General features: G+C 45.1%; 1 protein-coding gene across 3 annotated transcripts in view; it reads right to left on the minus strand.

Moving 5' to 3' along the window:
• LOC139394522 (caskin-1) overlaps nucleotides 1-23,096 on the minus strand; it is a 123,221-nt gene that overhangs the window by 76,589 nt on the left and 23,536 nt on the right. For all 3 annotated transcript variants that reach the window (XM_071142612.1, XM_071142611.1, XM_071142610.1), the window contains exons 2-4: nucleotides 15,942-15,993; nucleotides 11,860-11,957; nucleotides 11,269-11,414 (exon numbers count right to left, since the gene is read on the minus strand). In XM_071142612.1, the coding sequence (XP_070998713.1) occupies nucleotides 11,269-11,414; nucleotides 11,860-11,957; nucleotides 15,942-15,993 (296 nt within the window). The remainder of the gene's footprint in view (nucleotides 1-11,268; nucleotides 11,415-11,859; nucleotides 11,958-15,941; nucleotides 15,994-23,096) is intronic.

The following is a 23,096-nucleotide window of genomic DNA, read 5'->3' on the forward strand; positions in this document are numbered from 1 at the left end:
GACTGAACACAGAGAGACAGAGAGATACACGGATTAGACTGGGGCAACATCTCAGACTGAACACAGAGAGACAGAGAGATACACGGATTAGACTGCAGCAACATCTCAGACTGAACACAGAGAGACAGAGAGATACACAGATTAGACTGGGGCAACATCTCAGACTGAACACAGAGAGACACACGGGGTTAGACTGGGGCAACATCTCAGACTGGACACAGAGAGACAGAGAGATACACGGATTAGACTGGGGCAACATCTCAGACTGAACACAGAGAGACAGAGAGATACACGGATTAGACTGGGGCAACATCTCAGACTGAACACAGAGAGACAGAGAGATACACGGATTAGACTGGGGCAACATCTCAGACTGAACACAGAGAGACAGAGAGATACACGGATTAGACTGCAGCAACATCTCAGACTGAACACAGAGAGACAGAGAGATACACGGATTAGACTGGGGCAACATCTCAGACTGAACACAGAGAGACAGAGAGATACACGGATTAGACTGCAGCAACATCTCAGACTGAACACAGAGAGACAGAGAGATACACAGATTAGACTGGGGCAACATCTCAGACTGAACACAGAGAGACACACGGGGTTAGACTGCAGCAACATCTCAGACTGAACACAGAGAGACAGAGAGATACACGGATTAGACTGCAGCAACATCTCAGACTGAACACAGAGAGACAGAGAGATACACGGATTAGACTGGGGAAACATCTCAGACTGAACACAGAGAGACAGAGAGATACACGGATTAGACTGGGGCAACATCTCAGACTGAACACAGAGAGACAGAGAGATACACGGATTAGACTGGGGCAACATCTCAGACTGAACACAGAGAGACAGAGAGATACACGGATTAGACTGGGGCAACATCTCAGACTGAACACAGAGAGACAGAGAGATACACGGATTAGACTGGTGCAACATCTCAGACTGAACACAGAGAGACAGAGAGATACACGGATTAGACTGGGGCAACATCTCAGACTGAACACAGAGAGACAGAGAGATACACGGATTAGACTGGGGCAACATCTCAGACTGAACACAGAGAGACAGAGAGATACACGGGGTTAGACTGGGGCAACATCTCAGACTGAACACAGAGAGACAGAGAGATACACGGATTAGACTGCAGCAACATCTCAGACTGAACACAGAGAGACAGAGAGATACACGGGGTTAGACTGGGGCAACATCTCAGACTGAACACAGAGAGACAGAGAGATACACGGATTAGACTGGGGCAACATCTCAGACTGAACACAGAGAGACAGAGAGATACACGGATTAGACTGGGGCAACATCTCAGACTGAACACAGAGAGACAGAGAGATACACGGATTAGACTGGGGCAACATCTCAGACTGAACACAGAGAGACAGAGAGATACACGGATTAGACTGGGGCAACATCTCAGACTGAACACAGAGAGACAGAGAGATACACAGATTAGACTGGGGCAACATCTCAGACTGAACACAGAGAGACAGAGAGATACACGGATTAGACTGGGGCAACATCTCAGACTGAACACAGAGAGACACACGGGGTTAGACTGCAGCAACATCTCAGACTGAACACAGAGAGACAGAGAGATACACGGATTAGACTGCAGCAACATCTCAGACTGAACACAGAGAGACAGAGAGATACACGGATTAGACTGGGGAAACATCTCAGACTGAACACAGAGAGACAGAGAGATACACGGATTAGACTGGGGCAACATCTCAGACTGAACACAGAGAGACAGAGAGATACACGGATTAGACTGGGGCAACATCTCAGACTGAACACAGAGAGACAGAGAGATACACGGATTAGACTGGGGCAACATCTCAGACTGAACACAGAGAGACAGAGAGATACACGGATTAGACTGGGGCAACATCTCAGACTGAACACAGAGAGACAGAGAGATACACGGATTAGACTGGGGCAACATCTCAGACTGAACACAGAGAGACAGAGAGATACACGGGGTTAGACTGCAGCAACATCTCAGACTGAACACAGACTTATTAAATATAATTAAGGGATAATCAATCAATTATTTTTATAGGGATAATAATTGTGTCTGTCATAGTTGAAGTGTACCTATGATGAAAATTACAGGCCTCTCTCATCTTTTTAAGTGGTAGAACTTGCACAATTGGTGGCTGACTAAATACTTTTTTGCCCCACTGTAGCTACAGTAGTTTACTAGATAGTTACAGTAGTTTACTAGATACCTACAGTAGTTTACTAGATAGCTACAGTAGTTTACTAGATACCTACAGTAGTTTATTAGATAGCTACAGTAGTTTATTAGATACCTACAGTAGTTTATTAGATACCTACAGTAGTTTATTAGATACCTACAGTAGTTTATTAGATAGTTACAGTAGTTTATTAGATAATAACAGTAGTTTATTAGATACCTACAGTAGTTTATTAGATAATAACAGTAGTTTACTAGATAACTACAGTAGTTTATTAGATACCTACAGTAGTTTACTAGATAACTACAGTAGTTTACTAGATACCTACAGTAGTTTACTAGATAACTACAGTAGTTTATTAGATACCTACAGTAGTTTATTAGATACCTACAGTAGTTTATTAGATACCTACAGTAGTTTATTAGATACCTACAGTAGTTTACTAGATAGCTACAGTAGTTTATTAGATAGTTACAGTAGTTTATTAGATAGTTACAGTAGTTTATTAGATACCTACAGTAGTTTATTAGATAGTTACAGTAGTTTACTAGATAGCTACAGTAGTTTATTAGATAGTTACAGTAGTTTACTAGATAACTACAGTAGTTTATTAGATACCTACAGTAGTTTATTAGATAATAACAGTAGTTTACTAGATAACTACAGTAGTTTGTTAGATACCTACAGTAGTTTATTAGATAATAACAGTAGTTTACTAGATAACTACAGTAGTTTATTAGATACCTACAGTAGTTGCCATGATAACCGAATCATCAGTCCTAGCTTGCTTTTATGAAAAAACATCTCAGACTGAACACAGAGAGACAGAGAGATACACGGATTAGACTGGGGCAACATCTCAGACTGAACACAGAGAGACAGAGAGATACACGGATTAGACTGGGGCAACATCTCAGACTGAACACAGAGAGACAGAGAGATACACGGATTAGACTGGGGCAACATCTCAGACTGAACACAGAGAGACAGAGAGATACACGGATTAGACTGGGGCAACATCTCAGACTGAACACAGAGAGACAGAGAGATACACGGATTAGACTGGGGCAACATCTCAGACTGAACACAGAGAGACAGAGAGATACACGGATTAGACTGGGGCAACATCTCAGACTGAACACAGAGAGACAGAGAGATACACGGATTAGACTGGGGCAACATCTCAGACTGAACACAGAGAGACAGAGAGATACACGGATTAGACTGGGGCAACATCTCAGACTGAACACAGAGAGACAGAGAGATACACGGATTAGACTGGGGCAACATCTCAGACTGAACACAGAGAGACAGAGAGATACACGGGGTTAGACTGGGGCAACATCTCAGACTGAACACAGAGAGACAGAGAGATACACGGATTAGACTGGGGCAACATCTCAGACTGAACACAGAGAGACAGAGAGATACACGGATTAGACTGGGGCAACATCTCAGACTGAACACAGAGAGACAGAGAGATACACGGGTTAGACTGGGGCAACATCTCAGACTGAACACAGAGAGACAGAGAGATACACGGATTAGACTGCAGCAACATCTCAGACTGAACACAGAGAGACAGAGAGATACACGGATTAGACTGGGGCAACTGCAGCAACATCTCAGACTGAACACAGAGAGACAGAGAGATACACGGATTAGACTGGGGCAACATCTCAGACTGAACACAGAGAGACAGAGAGATACACGGATTAGACTGGGGCAACATCTCAGACTGAACACAGAGAGACAGAGAGATACACGGATTAGACTGGGGCAACATCTCAGACTGAACACAGAGAGACAGAGAGATACACGGATTAGACTGCAGCAACATCTCAGACTGAACACAGAGAGACAGAGAGATATACAGATTAGACTGGGGCAACATCTCAGACTGAACACAGAGAGACACACGGGGTTAGACTGGGGCAACATCTCAGACTGGACACAGAGAGACAGAGAGATACACGGATTAGACTGGGGCAACATCTCAGACTGAACACAGAGAGACAGAGAGATACACGGATTAGACTGGGGCAACATCTCAGACTGAACACAGAGAGACAGAGAGATACACGGATTAGACTGGGGCAACATCTCAGACTGAACACAGAGAGACAGAGAGATACACGGATTAGACTGCAGCAACATCTCAGACTGAACACAGAGAGACAGAGAGATACACGGATTAGACTGGGGCAACATCTCAGACTGAACACAGAGAGACAGAGAGATACACGGATTAGACTGCAGCAACATCTCAGACTGAACACAGAGAGACAGAGAGATACACAGATTAGACTGGGGCAACATCTCAGACTGAACACAGAGAGACACACGGGGTTAGACTGCAGCAACATCTCAGACTGAACACAGAGAGACAGAGAGATACACGGATTAGACTGCAGCAACATCTCAGACTGAACACAGAGAGACAGAGAGATACACGGATTAGACTGGGGAAACATCTCAGACTGAACACAGAGAGACAGAGAGATGCACGGATTAGACTGGGGCAACATCTCAGACTGAACACAGAGAGACAGAGAGATACACGGATTAGACTGGGGCAACATCTCAGACTGAACACAGAGAGACAGAGAGATACACGGATTAGACTGGGGCAACATCTCAGACTGAACACAGAGAGACAGAGAGATACACGGATTAGACTGGGGCAACATCTCAGACTGAACACAGAGAGACAGAGAGATACACGGATTAGACTGGGGCAACATCTCAGACTGAACACAGAGAGACAGAGAGATACACGGGGTTAGACTGCAGCAACATCTCAGACTGAACACAGACTTATTAAATATAATTAAGGGATAATCAATCAATTATTTTTATAGGGATAATAATTGTGTCTGTCATAGTTGAAGTGTACCTATGATGAAAATTACAGGCCTCTCTCATCTTTTTAAGTGGTAGAACTTGCACAATTGGTGGCTGACTAAATACTTTTTTGCCCCACTGTAGCTACAGTAGTTTACTAGATAGTTACAGTAGTTTACTAGATACCTACAGTAGTTTACTAGATAGCTACAGTAGTTTACTAGATACCTACAGTAGTTTATTAGATAGCTACAGTAGTTTATTAGATACCTACAGTAGTTTATTAGATACCTACAGTAGTTTATTAGATACCTACAGTAGTTTATTAGATAGTTACAGTAGTTTATTAGATAATAACAGTAGTTTATTAGATACCTACAGTAGTTTATTAGATAATAACAGTAGTTTACTAGATAACTACAGTAGTTTATTAGATACCTACAGTAGTTTACTAGATAACTACAGTAGTTTACTAGATACCTACAGTAGTTGACTAGATAACTACAGTAGTTTATTAGATACCTACAGTAGTTTATTAGATACCTACAGTAGTTTATTAGATACCTACAGTAGTTTATTAGATACCTACAGTAGTTTACTAGATAGCTACAGTAGTTTATTAGATAGTTACAGTAGTTTATTAGATAGTTACAGTAGTTTATTAGATACCTACAGTAGTTTATTAGATAGTTACAGTAGTTTACTAGATAGCTACAGTAGTTTATTAGATAGTTACAGTAGTTTACTAGATAACTACAGTAGTTTATTAGATACCTACAGTAGTTTATTAGATAATAACAGTAGTTTACTAGATAACTACAGTAGTTTGTTAGATACCTACAGTAGTTTATTAGATAATAACAGTAGTTTACTAGATAACTACAGTAGTTTATTAGATACCTACAGTAGTTGCCATGATAACCGAATCATCAGTCCTAGCTTGCTTTTATGAAAAAACATCTCAGACTGAACACAGAGAGACAGAGAGATACACGGATTAGACTGGGGCAACATCTCAGACTGAACACAGAGAGACAGAGAGATACACGGATTAGACTGGGGCAACATCTCAGACTGAACACAGAGAGACAGAGAGATACACGGATTAGACTGGGGCAACATCTCAGACTGAACACAGAGAGACAGAGAGATACACGGATTAGACTGGGGCAACATCTCAGACTGAACACAGAGAGACAGAGAGATACACGGATTAGACTGGGGCAACATCTCAGACTGAACACAGAGAGACAGAGAGATACACGGATTAGACTGGGGCAACATCTCAGACTGAACACAGAGAGACAGAGAGATACACGGATTAGACTGGGGCAACATCTCAGACTGAACACAGAGAGACAGAGAGATACACGGATTAGACTGGGGCAACATCTCAGACTGAACACAGAGAGACAGAGAGATACACGGATTAGACTGGGGCAACATCTCAGACTGAACACAGAGAGACAGAGAGATACACGGGGTTAGACTGGGGCAACATCTCAGACTGAACACAGAGAGACAGAGAGATACACGGATTAGACTGGGGCAACATCTCAGACTGAACACAGAGAGACAGAGAGATACACGGATTAGACTGGGGCAACATCTCAGACTGAACACAGAGAGACAGAGAGATACACGGGTTAGACTGGGGCAACATCTCAGACTGAACACAGAGAGACAGAGAGATACACGGATTAGACTGCAGCAACATCTCAGACTGAACACAGAGAGACAGAGAGATACACGGATTAGACTGGGGCAACATCTCAGACTGAACACAGAGAGACAGAGAGATACACGGATTAGACTGGGGCAACATCTCAGACTGAACACAGAGAGACAGAGAGATACACGGATTAGACTGGGGCAACATCTCAGACTGAACACAGAGAGACAGAGAGATACACGGATTAGACTGGGGCAACATCTCAGACTGAACACAGAGAGACAGAGAGATACACGGATTAGACTGGGGAACATCTCAGACTGAACACAGAGAGACAGAGAGATACACGGATTAGACTGGGGCAACATCTCAGACTGAACACAGAGAGACAGAGAGATACACGGATTAGACTGGGGCAACATCTCAGACTGGACACAGAGAGACAGAGAGATACACGGATTAGACTGGGGCAACATCTCAGACTGAACACAGAGAGACAGAGAGATACACGGATTAGACTGGGGCAACATCTCAGACTGAACACAGAGAGACAGAGAGATACACGGATTAGACTGGGGCAACATCTCAGACTGAACACAGAGAGACAGAGAGATACACGCATTAGACTGGGGCAACATCTCAGACTGAACACAGAGAGACAGAGAGATACACGGATTAGACTGCAGCAACATCTCAGACTGAACACAGAGAGACAGAGAGATACACGGATTAGACTGGGGCAACATCTCAGACTGAACACAGAGAGACAGAGAGATACACGGATTAGACTGCAGCAACATCTCAGACTGAACACAGAGAGACAGAGAGATACACAGATTAGACTGGGGCAACATCTCAGACTGAACACAGAGAGACACACGGGGTTAGACTGGGGCAACATCTCAGACTGGACACAGAGAGACAGAGAGATACACGGATTAGACTGGGGCAACATCTCAGACTGAACACAGAGAGACAGAGAGATACACGGATTAGACTGGGGCAACATCTCAGACTGAACACAGAGAGACAGAGAGATACACGGATTAGACTGGGGCAACATCTCAGACTGAACACAGAGAGACAGGGATACACGGATTAGACTGGGGCAACATCTCAGACTGAACACAGAGAGACAGAGAGATACACGGATTAGACTGGGGCAACACTGAACACAGAGAGACAGAGAGATACACGGATTAGACTGGGGCAACATCTCAGACTGAACACAGAGAGACAGAGAGATACACGGATTAGACTGGGGCAACATCTCAGACTGAACACAGAGAGACAGAGAGATACACGGATTAGACTGGGGCAACATCTCAGACTGAACACAGAGAGACAGAGAGATACACGGATTAGACTGGGGCAACATCTCAGACTGAACACAGAGAGACAGAGAGATACACGGATTAGACTGGGGCAACATCTCAGACTGAACACAGAGAGACAGAGAGATACACGGATTAGACTGCAGCAACATCTCAGACTGAACACAGAGAGACAGAGAGATACACGGATTAGACTGGGGCAACATCTCAGACTGAACACAGAGAGACAGAGAGATACACGGATTAGACTGCAGCAACATCTCAGACTGAACACAGAGAGACAGAGAGATACACAGATTAGACTGGGGCAACATCTCAGACTGAACACAGAGAGACACACGGGGTTAGACTGCAGCAACATCTCAGACTGAACACAGAGAGACAGAGAGATACACGGATTAGACTGCAGCAACATCTCAGACTGAACACAGAGAGACAGAGAGATACACGGATTAGACTGGGGAAACATCTCAGACTGAACACAGAGAGACAGAGAGATACACGGATTAGACTGGGGCAACATCTCAGACTGAACACAGAGAGACAGAGAGATACACGGATTAGACTGGGGCAACATCTCAGACTGAACACAGAGAGACAGAGAGATACACGGATTAGACTGGGGCAACATCTCAGACTGAACACAGAGAGACAGAGAGATACACGGATTAGACTGGGGCAACATCTCAGACTGAACACAGAGAGACAGAGAGATACACGGATTAGACTGGGGCAACATCTCAGACTGAACACAGAGAGACAGAGAGATACACGGATTAGACTGGGGCAACATCTCAGACTGAACACAGAGAGACAGAGAGATACATGGGGTTAGACTGCAGCAACATCTCAGACTGAACACAGACTTATTAAATATAATTAAGGGATAATCAATCAATTATTTTTATAGGGATAATAATTGTGTCTGTCATAGTTGAAGTGTACCTATGATGAAAATTACAGGCCTCTCTCATCTTTTTAAGTGGTAGAACTTGCACAATTGGTGGCTGACTAAATACTTTTTTGCCCCACTGTAGCTACAGTAGTTTACTAGATAGTTACAGTAGTTTACTAGATACCTACAGTAGTTTACTAGATAGCTACAGTAGTTTACTAGATAGCTACAGTAGTTTATTAGATACCTACAGTAGTTTATTAGATACCTACAGTAGTTTATTAGATACCTACAGTAGTTTATTAGATACCTACAGTAGTTTATTAGATACCTACAGTAGTTTACTAGATACCTACAGTAGTTTACTAGATACCTACAGTAGTTTATTAGATAGTTACAGTAGTTTATTAGATAGTTACAGTAGTTTATTAGATACCTACAGTAGTTTATTAGATACCTACAGTAGTTTACTAGATAGTTACAGTAGTTTATTAGATACCTACAGTAGTTTATTAGATACCTACAGTAGTTTATTAGATAGTTACAGTAGTTTACTAGATACCTACAGTAGTTTACCAGATATCTACAGTAGTGTATTAGATACCTACAGTAGTTTATTAGATACCTACAGTAGTTTATTAGATAGTTACAGTAGTTTACTAGATACCTACAGTAGTTTATTAGATACCTACAGTAGTTTATTAGATACCTACAGTAGTTTATTAGATACCTACAGTAGTTTACTAGATAGTTACAGTAGTTTATTAGATACCTACAGTAGTTTACTAGATACCTACAGTAGTTTACTAGATACCTACAGTAGTTTATTAGATACCTACAGTAGTTTATTAGATAATAACAGTAGTTTATTAGATACCTACAGTAGTTTATTAGATAGTTACAGTAGTTTATTAGATACCTACAGTAGTTTATTAGATACCTACAGTAGTTTATTAGATACCTACAGTAGTTTATTAGATACCTACAGTAGTTTATTAGATACCTACAGTAGTTTATTAGATAATAACAGTAGTTTACTAGATAACTACAGTAGTTTATTAGATACCTACAGTAGTTGCCATGATAACCGAATCATCAGTCCTAGCTTGCTTTTATGAAAATCGAATTCAACAACGGCAATAATGTTTTCAATTCGACTTTTGCTTTCTAAAGCAGCTCTAGCATAGAACATGTGATAACGAACAGTAGCCTCTGAATTCTACCGTGCTGATCTACTGAGTGTTATAGGGATAAGTAACAGCTGTTTCAGTCGCTGGCAGATCATAAAACACAGTGGACCTCGACCAGAACCGTGAGGAACACCACATTTTATGATGTGTCTGTGTGGCGGTGTGTGTCATTGTGTGTGTGTGTGTGTCGTTGTGTGTGTGTATGTGTCATTGTGTGTGTGTGTGTGTGTGTCGTTGTGTGTGTCTGTGTGTCGTTGTGTGTGTGTGTGTGTGTGTGTGTGTGTCAGTGTGTTTTTGTCTTTGTGTGTGTGTCTGTGTGTGTGTGTGTGTGTGTGTCGGTGTGTTTGTGTCGTTCTGTGTGTGTGTCGTTGTGTGTGTGTGTGTGTGTCGTTGTGTGTCTGTGCCGTTGTGTGTGTGTGTCATTGTGTCTGTGTGTCGTTGTGTGTGTGTCGTTCTGTGTGTGTCATTGTGTGTGTGTGTGTCGTTGTGTGTGTGTGTGTCGTTGTGTGTGTGTGTCGTTGTGTGTGTGTCGTTGTGTTTGTGTGTCGATGTGTGTGTGTGTCATTGTGTTTGTGTGTCGTTGTGTGTGTGTCGTTGTGTGTGTCATTGTGTTTGTGTGTCGTTGTGTGTGTGTCGTTGTGTTTGTGTGTCGTTGTGTGTGTCATTGTGTCTGTGTGTCGTTGTGTGTGTGTCGTTGTGTGTGTGTCGTTGTGTGTGTCATTGTGTTTGTGTGTCGTTGTGTGTGTGTCGTTGTGTTTGTGTGTCGATGTGTGTGTGTGTCATTGTGTTTGTGTGTCGTTGTGTGTGTGTGTCGATGTGTGTGTCGTTGTGTTTGTGTGTCGTTGTGTGTGTGTCATTGTGTGTGTGTGTCGTTGTGTTTGTGTGTCGTTGTGTTTGTGTCATTGTGTGTGTGTCGTTGTGTGTGTGTCATCGTGTGTGTGTGTCGTTGTGTTTGTGTGTCGTTGTGTTTGTGTCATTGTGTTTGTGTGTGTGTGTGTGTTGTTGTGTTTGTGTGTCGTTGTGTTTGTGTCATTGTGTGTGTGTGTGTGTGTGTGTGTGTGTGTGTCGTTGTGTGTGTGTATTGCCGTGTGTATGGCGTTACCCCGTCGTAATGTCCGTGCTGTGCTGATAGGTGCAGGGGGATCTGGCCCTCGTCTGATTGAATGTTGACTGATGATCCCGCCTTCAGGAGCATTTTCATTGGCTCAGTCTTCCCCTGCCACGCCGCGTAGTGCAGTGGACGCATACCTACGGCAACCACAGAGGAACAAACAGAATCAGACTACGACCCACAACACACCAGAGGAACACACAGAACCAGACTACGACCCACAACACATCATAGGAACACACAGAATCAAACTACAACCCACAACACATCAGAGGAACACACAGAATCAGACTACGACCGACAACACACCAGGGGAACACACAGAATCAGACTATGACCCACAACACATCAGAGGAACACACATAATCAGACTACGACCCACAACACATCAGAGGAACACACAAAATCTACGACCCACAACACACCAGAGGTACACACAGAATCAGATTACGACCCACAACACATCAGAGGAACACACAGAATCAGACTAAGACCCACAACACACCAGAGAGAAGATGGAGAGAGAGTGTGTGTGTGTGTGTGTGTGTGTGTGTGTGTGTGTGTGTATGAAGGGAGTGTTACCGTTCTGGTCCTTAATGTCCACTGTGGCCTGAGCCTCCAACAGCAGAGAGATCAGCTCCTTGTTGCCGCTCAGAGCAGCATGGTGCAGAGGAGACAACCTACACACACACACACACACACACACACACACACACACACACACACACACACACACACACACATACATACATACACACACACATAGTGGGTCTGTAATCATAGTGATTAAACCTATAGTTCTAGGGGGTCTGTAACCATAGTGATTAAATCTATAGTTCTAGGGGGTCTGTAACCATAGTGATTAAATCTATAGTTCTAGTGGGTCTATAACCATAGTGATTAAACCTATAGTTCTAGGGGGTCTGTAACCATAGTGATTAAATCTATAGTTCTAGTGGGTCTGTAACCATAGTGATTAAATCTATAGTTCTAGGGGGTCTGTATCCATAGTGATTAAATCTATAGTTCTAGGGGGTCTGTATCCATAGTGCTTAAATATATAGTTCTAGGGGGTCTGTAACCATAGTGATTGAACCTATAGTTCTAGGGGGTCTGTAACCATAGTGATTAAACCTATAGTTCTAGGGGGTCTGTAACCATAGTGATTAAATCTATAGTTCTAGGGGGTCTGTAACCATAGTGATTAAATCTATAGTTCTAGGGGGTCTGTAACCATAGTGATTAAATCTATAGTTCTAGGGGGTCTGTATCCATAGTGATTAAATCTATAGTTCTAGGTGGTCTGTAACCATAGTGATTAAATCTATAGTTCTAGTGGGTCTGTAACCATAGTGATTAAATCTATAGTTCTAGTGGGTCTGTAACCATAGTGATTAAACCTATAGTTCTAGGGGGTCTGTAACCATAGTGATTAAATATATAGTTCTAGTGGGTCTGTAACCATAGTGATTAAATCTATAGTTCTAGGGGGTCTGTAACCATAGTGATTAAATCTATAGTTCTAGTGGGTCTGTAACCATAGAAATTAAATCTATAGTTCTAGTGGGTCTGTAACCATAGTGATTAAATCTATAGTTCTAGTGGGTCTAACCATAGTGATTAAACATATCGTTCTAGGTAGTCTGTAACCATAGTGATTGAACCTATAGTTCTAGGGGGTCTGTAACCATAGTGATTAAACCTATAGTTCTAGGGGGTCTGTAACCATAGTGATTAAATCTATAGTTCTAGGGGGTCTGTAACCATAGTGATTAAATCTATAGTTCTAGGGGGTCTGTAACCATAGTGCTTAAATATATAGTTCTAGGGGGTCTGTAACCATAGTGCTTAAATATATAGTTCTACGGGGTCTGTAACCATAGTGATTAAATCTATAGTTCTAGGGGGTCTGTAACCATGGTGCTTAAATATATAGTACTAGGGGGTCTGTATCCATAGTGATTAAATCTATAGTTCTAGGGGGTCTGTAACCATAGTGATTAAATCTATAGTTCTAGGGGGTCTGTAACCATAGTGATTAAACCTATAGTTCTAGGGGGTCTGTAACCATAGTGATTAAATCTATAGTTCTAGGGGGTCTGTAACCATAGTGATTAAATCTATAGTTCTAGTGGGTCTGTAACCATAGAAATTAAATCTATAGTTCTAGTGGGTCTGTAACCATAGTGATTAAATCTATAGTTCTAGGGGGTCTGTAACCATAGTGATTAAATCTATAGTTCTAGTGGGTCTGTAACCATAGAAATTAAATCTATAGTTCTAGGGGGTCTGTAACCATAGTGATTAAATCTATAGTTCTAGGGGGTCTGTATCCATAGTGAATACATCTATAGTTCTAGGGGGTCTGTATCCATTAATCCACCATCCCTCATCTCTTTACTGTGTAACTTCATCCCTTCTCACTGTGTGTGTGTGTGTGTGTGTGTGTGTGTGTGTGTGTGTGTGTGTGTGTGTGTGTGTGTGTGTGTGTGTGTGTGTGTGAGAGCAAGGGGGGGGGGGGGTGACCTAGATCCCATAATAAGACACCTCTTCCCTGGAGCCTCTAACCCTTTCTCTATCTCTTCATCTATCCCTATCGCTCTATCCTCTTCTTCGTCCCTCTCTCTCTCCTTTTCTCTCACTTTCTCTCCTTTTCTCTCTCTCTCTCTCCTTTTCTCCCTCTCTCTCTCCTTTTCTCTCTCTCTCTCTCCTTTTCTCCCTCTCTCTCTCCTTTTCTCTCTCTCTCTCTCCTTTTCTCGCTCTCTCCTTTTCTCTCTCCTTTTCTCTCTCTCCTTTTCTCTCTCTCCTTTTCTCCCTCTCTCTCTCCTTTTCTCTCTCCTTTTCTCTCTCTCTTTCTCCTTTTCTCTCTCTCTCTCTCCTTTTCTCTCTCCTTTTCTCTCTCTCTTTCTCCTTTTCTCTCACTTTCTCTCCTTTTCTCTCTCTCTTTCTCCTTTTCTCTCACTTTCTCTCCCTTTCTCTCTCCTTTTCTCTAATTTCCTCTCCTTTTCTCTCCCTGTTTCTCTGTTTCTCTCTCATTGATGTTAAAGTATATGTATATATACACTGCTCAAAAAAATAAAGGGAACACTAAAACAACACATCCTAGATCGGAATGAATGAAATATTCTTATTAAATACTATTTTCTTTACATAGTTGAATGTGCTGACAACAAAATCACACAGAAATTATCAATGGAAATCAAATTTATCAACCCATGGAAGTCTGGATTTGGAGTCACACTCAAAATTAAAGTGGAAAACCACACTACAGGCTGATCCAACTTTGATGTAATGTCCTTAAAACAAGTCAAAATGAGGCTCAGTAGTGTGTGTGGCCTCCACGTGCCTGTATGACCTCCCTACAATGCCTGGGCATGCTCCTGATGAGGTGGCGGGTGGTCTCCTGAGGGATCTCCTCCCAGACCTGGACTAAAGCATCCTCCAACTCATGGACAGTCTGTGGTGCAACGTGGCGTTGGTGGATGGAGCGAGACATGATGTCCCAGATGTGCTCAATTGGATTCAGGTCTGGGGAACGGGCGGGCCAGTCCATAGCATCAATGCCTTCCTCTTGCAGGAACTGCTGACACACTCCAGCCACATGAGGTCTAGCATTGTCTTGCATTAGGAGGAACCCAGGGCCAACCGCACCAGCATATGGTCTCACAAGGGGTCTGAGGATCTCATCCCGGTACCTAATGGCAGTCAGGCTACCTCTGGCGAGCACATGGAGGGCTGTGCGGCCCCCCAAAGAAATGCCACCCCACACCATGACTGACCCACCGCCAAACCGGTCATGCTGGAAGATGTTGCAGGCAGCAGAACGTTCTCCACGGCGCCTCCAGACTGTCACGTCTGTCACATGTGCTCAGTGTGAACCTGCTTTCATCTGTGAAGAGCACAGGGCGCCAGTGTCGAATTTGCCAATCTTGGTGTTCTCTGGCAAATGCCAAACGTCCTGCACAGTGTTGGGCTGTAAGCACAACCCCCACCTGTGGACGTCGGGCCCTCATACCACCCTCATGGAGTCTGTTTCTGACCGTTTGAGCAGACACATGCACATTTGTGGCCTGCTGGAGGTCATTTTGCAGGGCTCTGGCAGTGCCCCTCCTTGCACAAAGGCGAAGGTAGCGGTCCTGCTGCTGGGTTGTTGCCCTCCTACGGCCTCCTCCACGTCTCCTGATGTACTGGCCTGTCTCCTGGTAGCGCCTCCATGCTCTGGACACTACGCTGACAGACACAGCAAACCTTCTTGCCACATCTCGCATTGATGTGCCATCCTGGATGAGCTGCACTACCTGAGCCACTTGTGTGGGTTGTAGACTCCGTCTCATGCTACCACTAGAGTGAAAGCACCGCCAGCATTCAAAAGTGACCAAAACATCAGCCAGGAAGCATAGGAACTGAGAAGTGGTCTGTGTGTATAGACCGTGTATATACTGTGTGTATAGACTGTGTTTATAGACTGTGTATATACTGTGTGTATAGACTGTGTTTATAGACTGTGTATAGACTGTGTGTATAGACCGTGTGTATAGACTGTGTGTATAGACTGTCTATAGACTGTGTGTATAGACTGTGTATAGACAGTGTGTATAGACTGTGTATAGACCGTGTGTATAGACTGTGTATATAGAATGTGTATAGACTGTGATGTCACTCACCCGTCTGTGTCCTGGAAGTTAACATTGACCCTCTTGGCTGTTCCCAGCAACTCTGAAACACACATAGATAGAGACATCAGTGTGTGTGGTACTATGGTTCACAGGAAAACGAGAATAAAGACTAAATCCAGCAGAATTAACACCCAGGAACACCCTCTGTCCTCCCCTGTCCACCTCCTGTCCACCCCCTGTCCCCCCAAGAACACCCCCTGTCCACCCCTTGTCCTCCCCCTGTCCCCCCAGGAACACCCCCTGTCCACCTGTCCTCCCCCTGTCCTCCCCCTGTCCTACCCCTGTCGACCCCCTGTCCTCCCCCTGTCCACCCCCTGTCCTCCTCCTGTCCTCCCCCTGTCCACCCAGGTACACCCCCTGTCCTCCCCCTGTCCACCCCCTGTCCTCCCCCTGTCCACCCCCTGTCCTCCCCCTGTCCACCAAGGAACACCCCCTGTCCTCCCCCTGTCCACCCCCTTTCCTCCCCCTGTATTCCCTCTGTCCACCCAGGAACTCCCCCTGTCCACCCCCTGTCCTCCACCTGTCCACCCCCTGTCCTCCCCCTGTCCACCAAGGAAAACCCCCTGTCCTCCCCCTGTCCACCCCCTGTCCTCCCCCTGTATTCCCTCTGTCCACCCAGGAACTCCCCCTGTCCAACCCCTGTCCTCCCCCTGTCCACCCCCTGTCCTCCCCCTGTCCACCCAGGAACTCCTCCTGTCCACCCAGGAACACCCTCTGTCCTCCCCCTGTCCACCCCCTGTCCACCCAGGGGAACACCCCCTGTCCTCCCCCTGTCCATACCCTGTCCTCCCCCTGTCCATCCCCTGTCCACTCAGGAACACCCCCTGTCCTCCCCCTGTCCACCAAGGAACACCCCCTGTCCACTCAGGAAAACCCCCTGTCCACTCAGGAACACCCCCTGTCCTCCCCCTGTCCACCAAGGAACACCCCCTGTCCACCCAGGAACATCCCCTGTCCTCCCAGGAACACCCCCTGTCCCCCCCCTGTCCACCAAGGAACACCCCCTGTCCACCCAGGAACACCCCCTGTCCTCCCAGGAACACCCCCTGTCCCCCCCCTGTCCACCAAGGAACACCCCCTGTCCCCCCCCTGTCCACCAAGGAACACCCGCTGTCCACCCCCTGTCCACCAAGGAACACCCGCTGTCCACCCCCTGTCCACCAAGGAACACCCCCTGTCCTCCCCCTGTTCACCAAGGAACACCCGCTGTCCTCCCCCTGTCCACTCAGGAACACCCCCTGTCCACCCAGGAACACCCCCTGTCCACCCAGGAACACCCGCTGTCCTCCCTCTGTCCACCCAGGAACACCCCCTGTCCTCCCAGGAACACCCCCTGTCCACCAAGGAACACCCCCTGTCCCCCCCCTGTCCACCAAGGAACACCCGCTGTCCACCCCCTGTCCACCAAGGAACACCCGCTGTCCACCCCCTGTCCACCCAGGAACACCCCCTGTCCTCCCCCTGTTCACCAAGGAACACCCGCTGTCCTCCCCCTGTCCACTCAGGAACACCCCCTGTCCACCCAGGAACACCCCCTGTCCACCCAGGAACACCCCCTGTCCACCCAGGAACACCCCCTGTCCTCCCCCTGTCCACCCAGGAACACCCCATGTCCTCCCCCTGTCCACCCAGGAACACCCCTGTCAACCCAGGAACACCCTCTGTCCACCCAGGAACACCCCCTGTCCTCCCCCTGTCCACCCCCTGTCCTCCCCCTGTCCTCCCCCTGTCCACCCCCTGTCCTCCCCCTGTCCACCCCCTGTCCACCCCCTGTCCACCCCCTGTCCACTCAGGAACACCCCCTGTCCACCAAGGAACACCCCTTGTCTACTCAGGAAGACCCACTGTCCACTCAGGAACACCCTCTGTCCTCCCCCTGTCCTCCCCCTGTCCACCAAGGAACACTCCCTGTCCTCCCCCTGTCCTCCCCCTGTCCACCCCCTGTCCACCAAGGAACACCCCCTGTCCACTCAGGAACACCCCCTGTCCACTCAGGAACACCACCTGTCCACCAATGAACACCTCCTGTCCACTCAGGAACACCCCCTGTCCACCAAGGAACACCCCCTGTCCACCAAGGAACACCCCCTGTCCACTCAGGAACACCCCCTGTCCACCCAGGAACACCCCCTGTCCACCAAGGAACACCCCCTGTCCACTCAGGAACACCGCCTGTCCACCAAGGAACACTCCCTGTCCACTCAGGAACACCCCCTGTCCACCAAGGAACACCCCTGTCCACTCAGGAACACCCCCTGTCCACCCAGGAACACCCCCTGTCCACTCAGGAACACCCCCTGTCCACCCAGGAACACCCCCTGTCCAACAAGGAACATCCCCTGTCCTCCCCCTGTCCACCCAGGAACACCCCCTGTCCAACAAGGAACATCCCCTGTCCTCCCCCTGTCCACCCAGGAACACCCCCTGTCCAACAAGGAACATCCCCTGTCCTCCCCCTGTCCACCCAGGAACACCCCCTGTCCTCCCAGGAACACCCCCTGTCCTCCCCCTGTCCAACAAGGAACACCCCCTGTCCTCCCCCTGTCCAACAAGGAACACCCCCTGTCCTCCCCCTGTCCAACAAGGAACACCCCCTGTCCTCCCCCTGTCAACCCAGGAACACCCCCTGTCCTCCCCCTGTCCACCCAGGAACACCCCCTGTCCTCCCCCTGTCCACCCAGAAACACCCCCTGTCCTCCCCCTGTCCACCCAGGAACATCCCCTGTCCTCCTCACTGTCCCCTATCTACATACATACTGTATCACTGTCCCCTATCTACACACATACTGTATCACTGTATCACAGTCCCCTATCTACATACTGTCCCCTATCTACATACATACTGTATCACTGTATCACTGTCCCCTATCTACATACATACTGTATCACTGTCCCCTATCTACATACATACTGTATCACTGTCCCCTATCTACACACATACTGTATCACTGTCCCTTATCTACACACATACTGTATCACTGTCCCCTATCTACATACATACTGTATCACTGTATCACTGTCCCCTATCTACATACATACTGTATCACTGTATCACTGTCCCCTATCTACATACATACTGTATCACTGTCCCCTATCTACACACATACTGTATCACTGTCCCCTATCTACATACATACTGTATCACTGTCCCCTATCTACACACATACTGTATCACTGTCCCCTATCTACATACATACTGTATCACTGTTCCCTATCTACATACATACAGTATCACTGTCCCCTATCTACATACATACAGTATCACTGTCCCCTATCTACATACATACTGTATCACTGTCCCCTATCTACACACATACTGTATCACTGTCCCCTATCTACATACATACTGTATCACTGTCCCCTATCTACATACATACTGTATCACTGTCCTCTATCTACATACTGTATCACAGTCCCCTATCTACATACATACTGTATCACTGTCCCCTATCTACATATATACTGTATCACTGTCCCCTATCTACATACATACTGTATCACTGTCCCCTATCTACATACTGTATCACTGTCCCCTATCTACATACATACTGTATCACTGTCCCCTATCTACATACATACTGTATCACTGTCCTCTATCTACATACTGTATCACAGTCCCCTATCTACATACATACTGTATCACTGTCCCCTATCTACATATATACTGTATCACTGTCCCCTATCTACATACATACTGTATCACTGTCCCCTATCTACATACTGTATCACTGTCCCCTATCTACATACATACTGTATCACTGTCCCCTATCTACATACATACTGTATCACTGTCCCCTATCTACATACATACTGTATCACTGTCCCCTATCTACATACATACTGTATCACTGTATCACTGTCCCCTATCTACATACATACTGTATCACTGTCCCCTATCTACATACATACTGTATCACTGTCCCCTATCTACATACATACTGTATCACTGTCCCCTATCTACATACATACTGTATCACTGTCCCCTATCTACATACATACTGTATCACTGTCCCCTATCTACATACATACTGTATCACTGTCCCCTATCTACATACATACTGTATCACTGTCCCCTATCTACATACATACTGTATCACTGTCCCCTATCTACATACATACTGTATCACTGTATCACTGTCCCCTATCTACATACATACTGTATCACTGTCCCCTATCTACATACATACTGTATCACTGTCCTCTATCTACATACATACTGTATCACTGTCCCCTATCTACATACATACTGTATCACTGTCCCCTATCTACATACATACTGTATCACTGTCACCTATCTACATACATACTGTATCACTGTCCCCTATCTACACACATACTGTATCACTGTCCCCTATCTACATACATACTGTATCACTGTCCCCTATCTACATACTGTATCACTGTCCCCTATCTACATACATACTGTATCACTGTCCCCTATCTACATACATACTGTACCACTGTCCCCTATCTACATACTGTATCACTGTCCCCTATCTACATACATACTGTATCACTGTCCCCTATCTACATACTGTATCACTGTCCCCTATCTACATACATACTGTATCACTGTCCCCTATCTACATACATACTGTATCACTGTATCACTGTCCCCTATCTACATACATACTGTATCACTGTCCCCTATCTACATACATACTGTATCACTGTCCCCTATCTACATACATACTGTATCACTGTCCCCTATCTACATACATACTGTATCACTGTCCCCTATCTACATACATACTGTATCACTGTCCCCTATCTACATACATACTGTATCACTGTCCCCTATCTACATACATACTGTATCACTGTCCCCTATCTACATACTTACTGTATCACTGTCCCCTATCTACATACATACTGTATCACTGTCCCCTATCTACATACATACTGTATCACTGTCCCCTATCTACATACATACTGTATCACTGTCCCCTATCTACATACATACTGTATCACTGTCCCCTATCTACATACATACTGTATCACTGTCCCTTATCTACATACATACTGTATCACTGTCCCCTATCTACATACATACCGTATCACTGTATCACTGTCCCCTATCTACATACATACTGTACCACTGTCCCCTATCTACATACTGTATCACTGTATCACTGTACCCTATCTACATACATACTGTATCACTGTCCCCTATCTACATACATACTGTATCACTGTATCACTGTCCCATATCTACATACATACTGTATCACTGTCCCCTATCTATATACATACTGTATCACTGTCCCCTATCTACATACATACTGTATCACTGTCCCCTATCTACATACTGTATCACTGTATCACTGTCCCCTATCTACATACATACTGTATCACTGTCTCCTATCTACATACATACTGTATCACTGTCCCCTATCTACATACATACTATATCACTGTCCCCTATCTACATACTGTATCACTGTCCCCTATCTACATACATACTGTATCACTGTCCCCTATCTACATACATACTGTATCACTGTCACCTATCTACACACATACTGTACCACTGTCCCCTATCTACACACATACTGTATCACTGTCCCCTATCTACATACATACTGTATCACTGTCCCCTATCTACATACATACTGTATCACTGTATCACTGTCCCCAATCTACATACATACTGTATCACTGTCCCCTATCTACACACATACTGTATCACTGTCCCCTATCTATATACAAACTGTATCACTGTCCCCTATCTACATACATACTGTATCACGGTATCACTGTCCCCTATCTACATACATACTGTATCACTGTCCCCTATCTATATACATACTGTATCACTGTCCCCTATCTACATACATACTGTATCACTGTCCCCTATCTACATACTGTATCACTGTATCACTGTCCCCTATCTACATACATACTGTATCACTGTCCCTTATCTACATACATACTGTATCACTGTCCTCTATCTACATACATACTGTATCACTGTCCCCTATCTACATACATACTGTATCACTGTCCCCTATCTACATACATACTGTATCACTGTCCTCTATCTACATACATACTGTATCACTGTCCCCTATCTACATACATACTGTATCACTGTCCTCTATCTACATACATACTGTATCACTGTCCCCTATCTACACACATACTGTATCACTGTCCCCTATCTACATACATACTGTATCACTGTCCCCTATCTACATACATACTGTATCACTGTATCACTCTCCCCTATCTACACACATACTGTATCACTGTCCCCTATCTACACACATACTGTATCACTGTCCCTTATCTACATACATACTGTATCACTGTCACCTATCTACATACATACTGTATCACTGTCCCCTATCTACATACATACTGTATCACTGTATCACTGTCCCCTATCTACATACATACTGTATCACTGTCCCCTATCTACATACATACTGTATCACTGTCCCCTATCTACACACATACTGTATCACTGTCCCCTATCTACATACATACTGTATCACTGTCCCCTATCTACACACATACTGTATCACTGTATCACTGTCCCCTATCTACATACATACTGTATCACTGTCCCCTATCTACATACATACTGTATCACTGTATCACTGTCCCCTATCTACATACTGTATCACTGTCCCCTATCTACATACATACTGTATCACTGTCCCCTATCTACATACTGTATCACTGTCCCCTATCTACATACATACTGTATCACTGTCCCCTATCTACACACATACTGTATCACTGTCCCCTATCTACATACATACTGTATCACTGTCCCTTATCTACATACATACTGTATCACTGTCCCCTATCTACACACATACTGTATCACTGTCCCCTATCTACATACATACTGTATCACTGTCCCCTATCTACATACATACTGTATCACTGTCCCCTATCTACATACATACTGTATCACTGTCCCCTATCTACATACATACTGTATCACTGTCCCCTATCTACATACATACTGTATCACTGTCCCCTATCTACACACATACTGTATCACTGTCCCCTATCTACATACATACTGTATCACTGTCCCCTATCTACATACATACTGTATCACTGTCCCCTATCTACATACATACTGTATCACTGTCCCCTATCTACATACATACTGTATCACTGTATCAC

This window comes from Oncorhynchus clarkii, unplaced genomic scaffold (assembly GCF_045791955.1).
Source record: "Oncorhynchus clarkii lewisi isolate Uvic-CL-2024 unplaced genomic scaffold, UVic_Ocla_1.0 unplaced_contig_11241_pilon_pilon, whole genome shotgun sequence".
Lineage (NCBI taxonomy): Eukaryota > Metazoa > Chordata > Actinopteri > Salmoniformes > Salmonidae > Oncorhynchus > Oncorhynchus clarkii.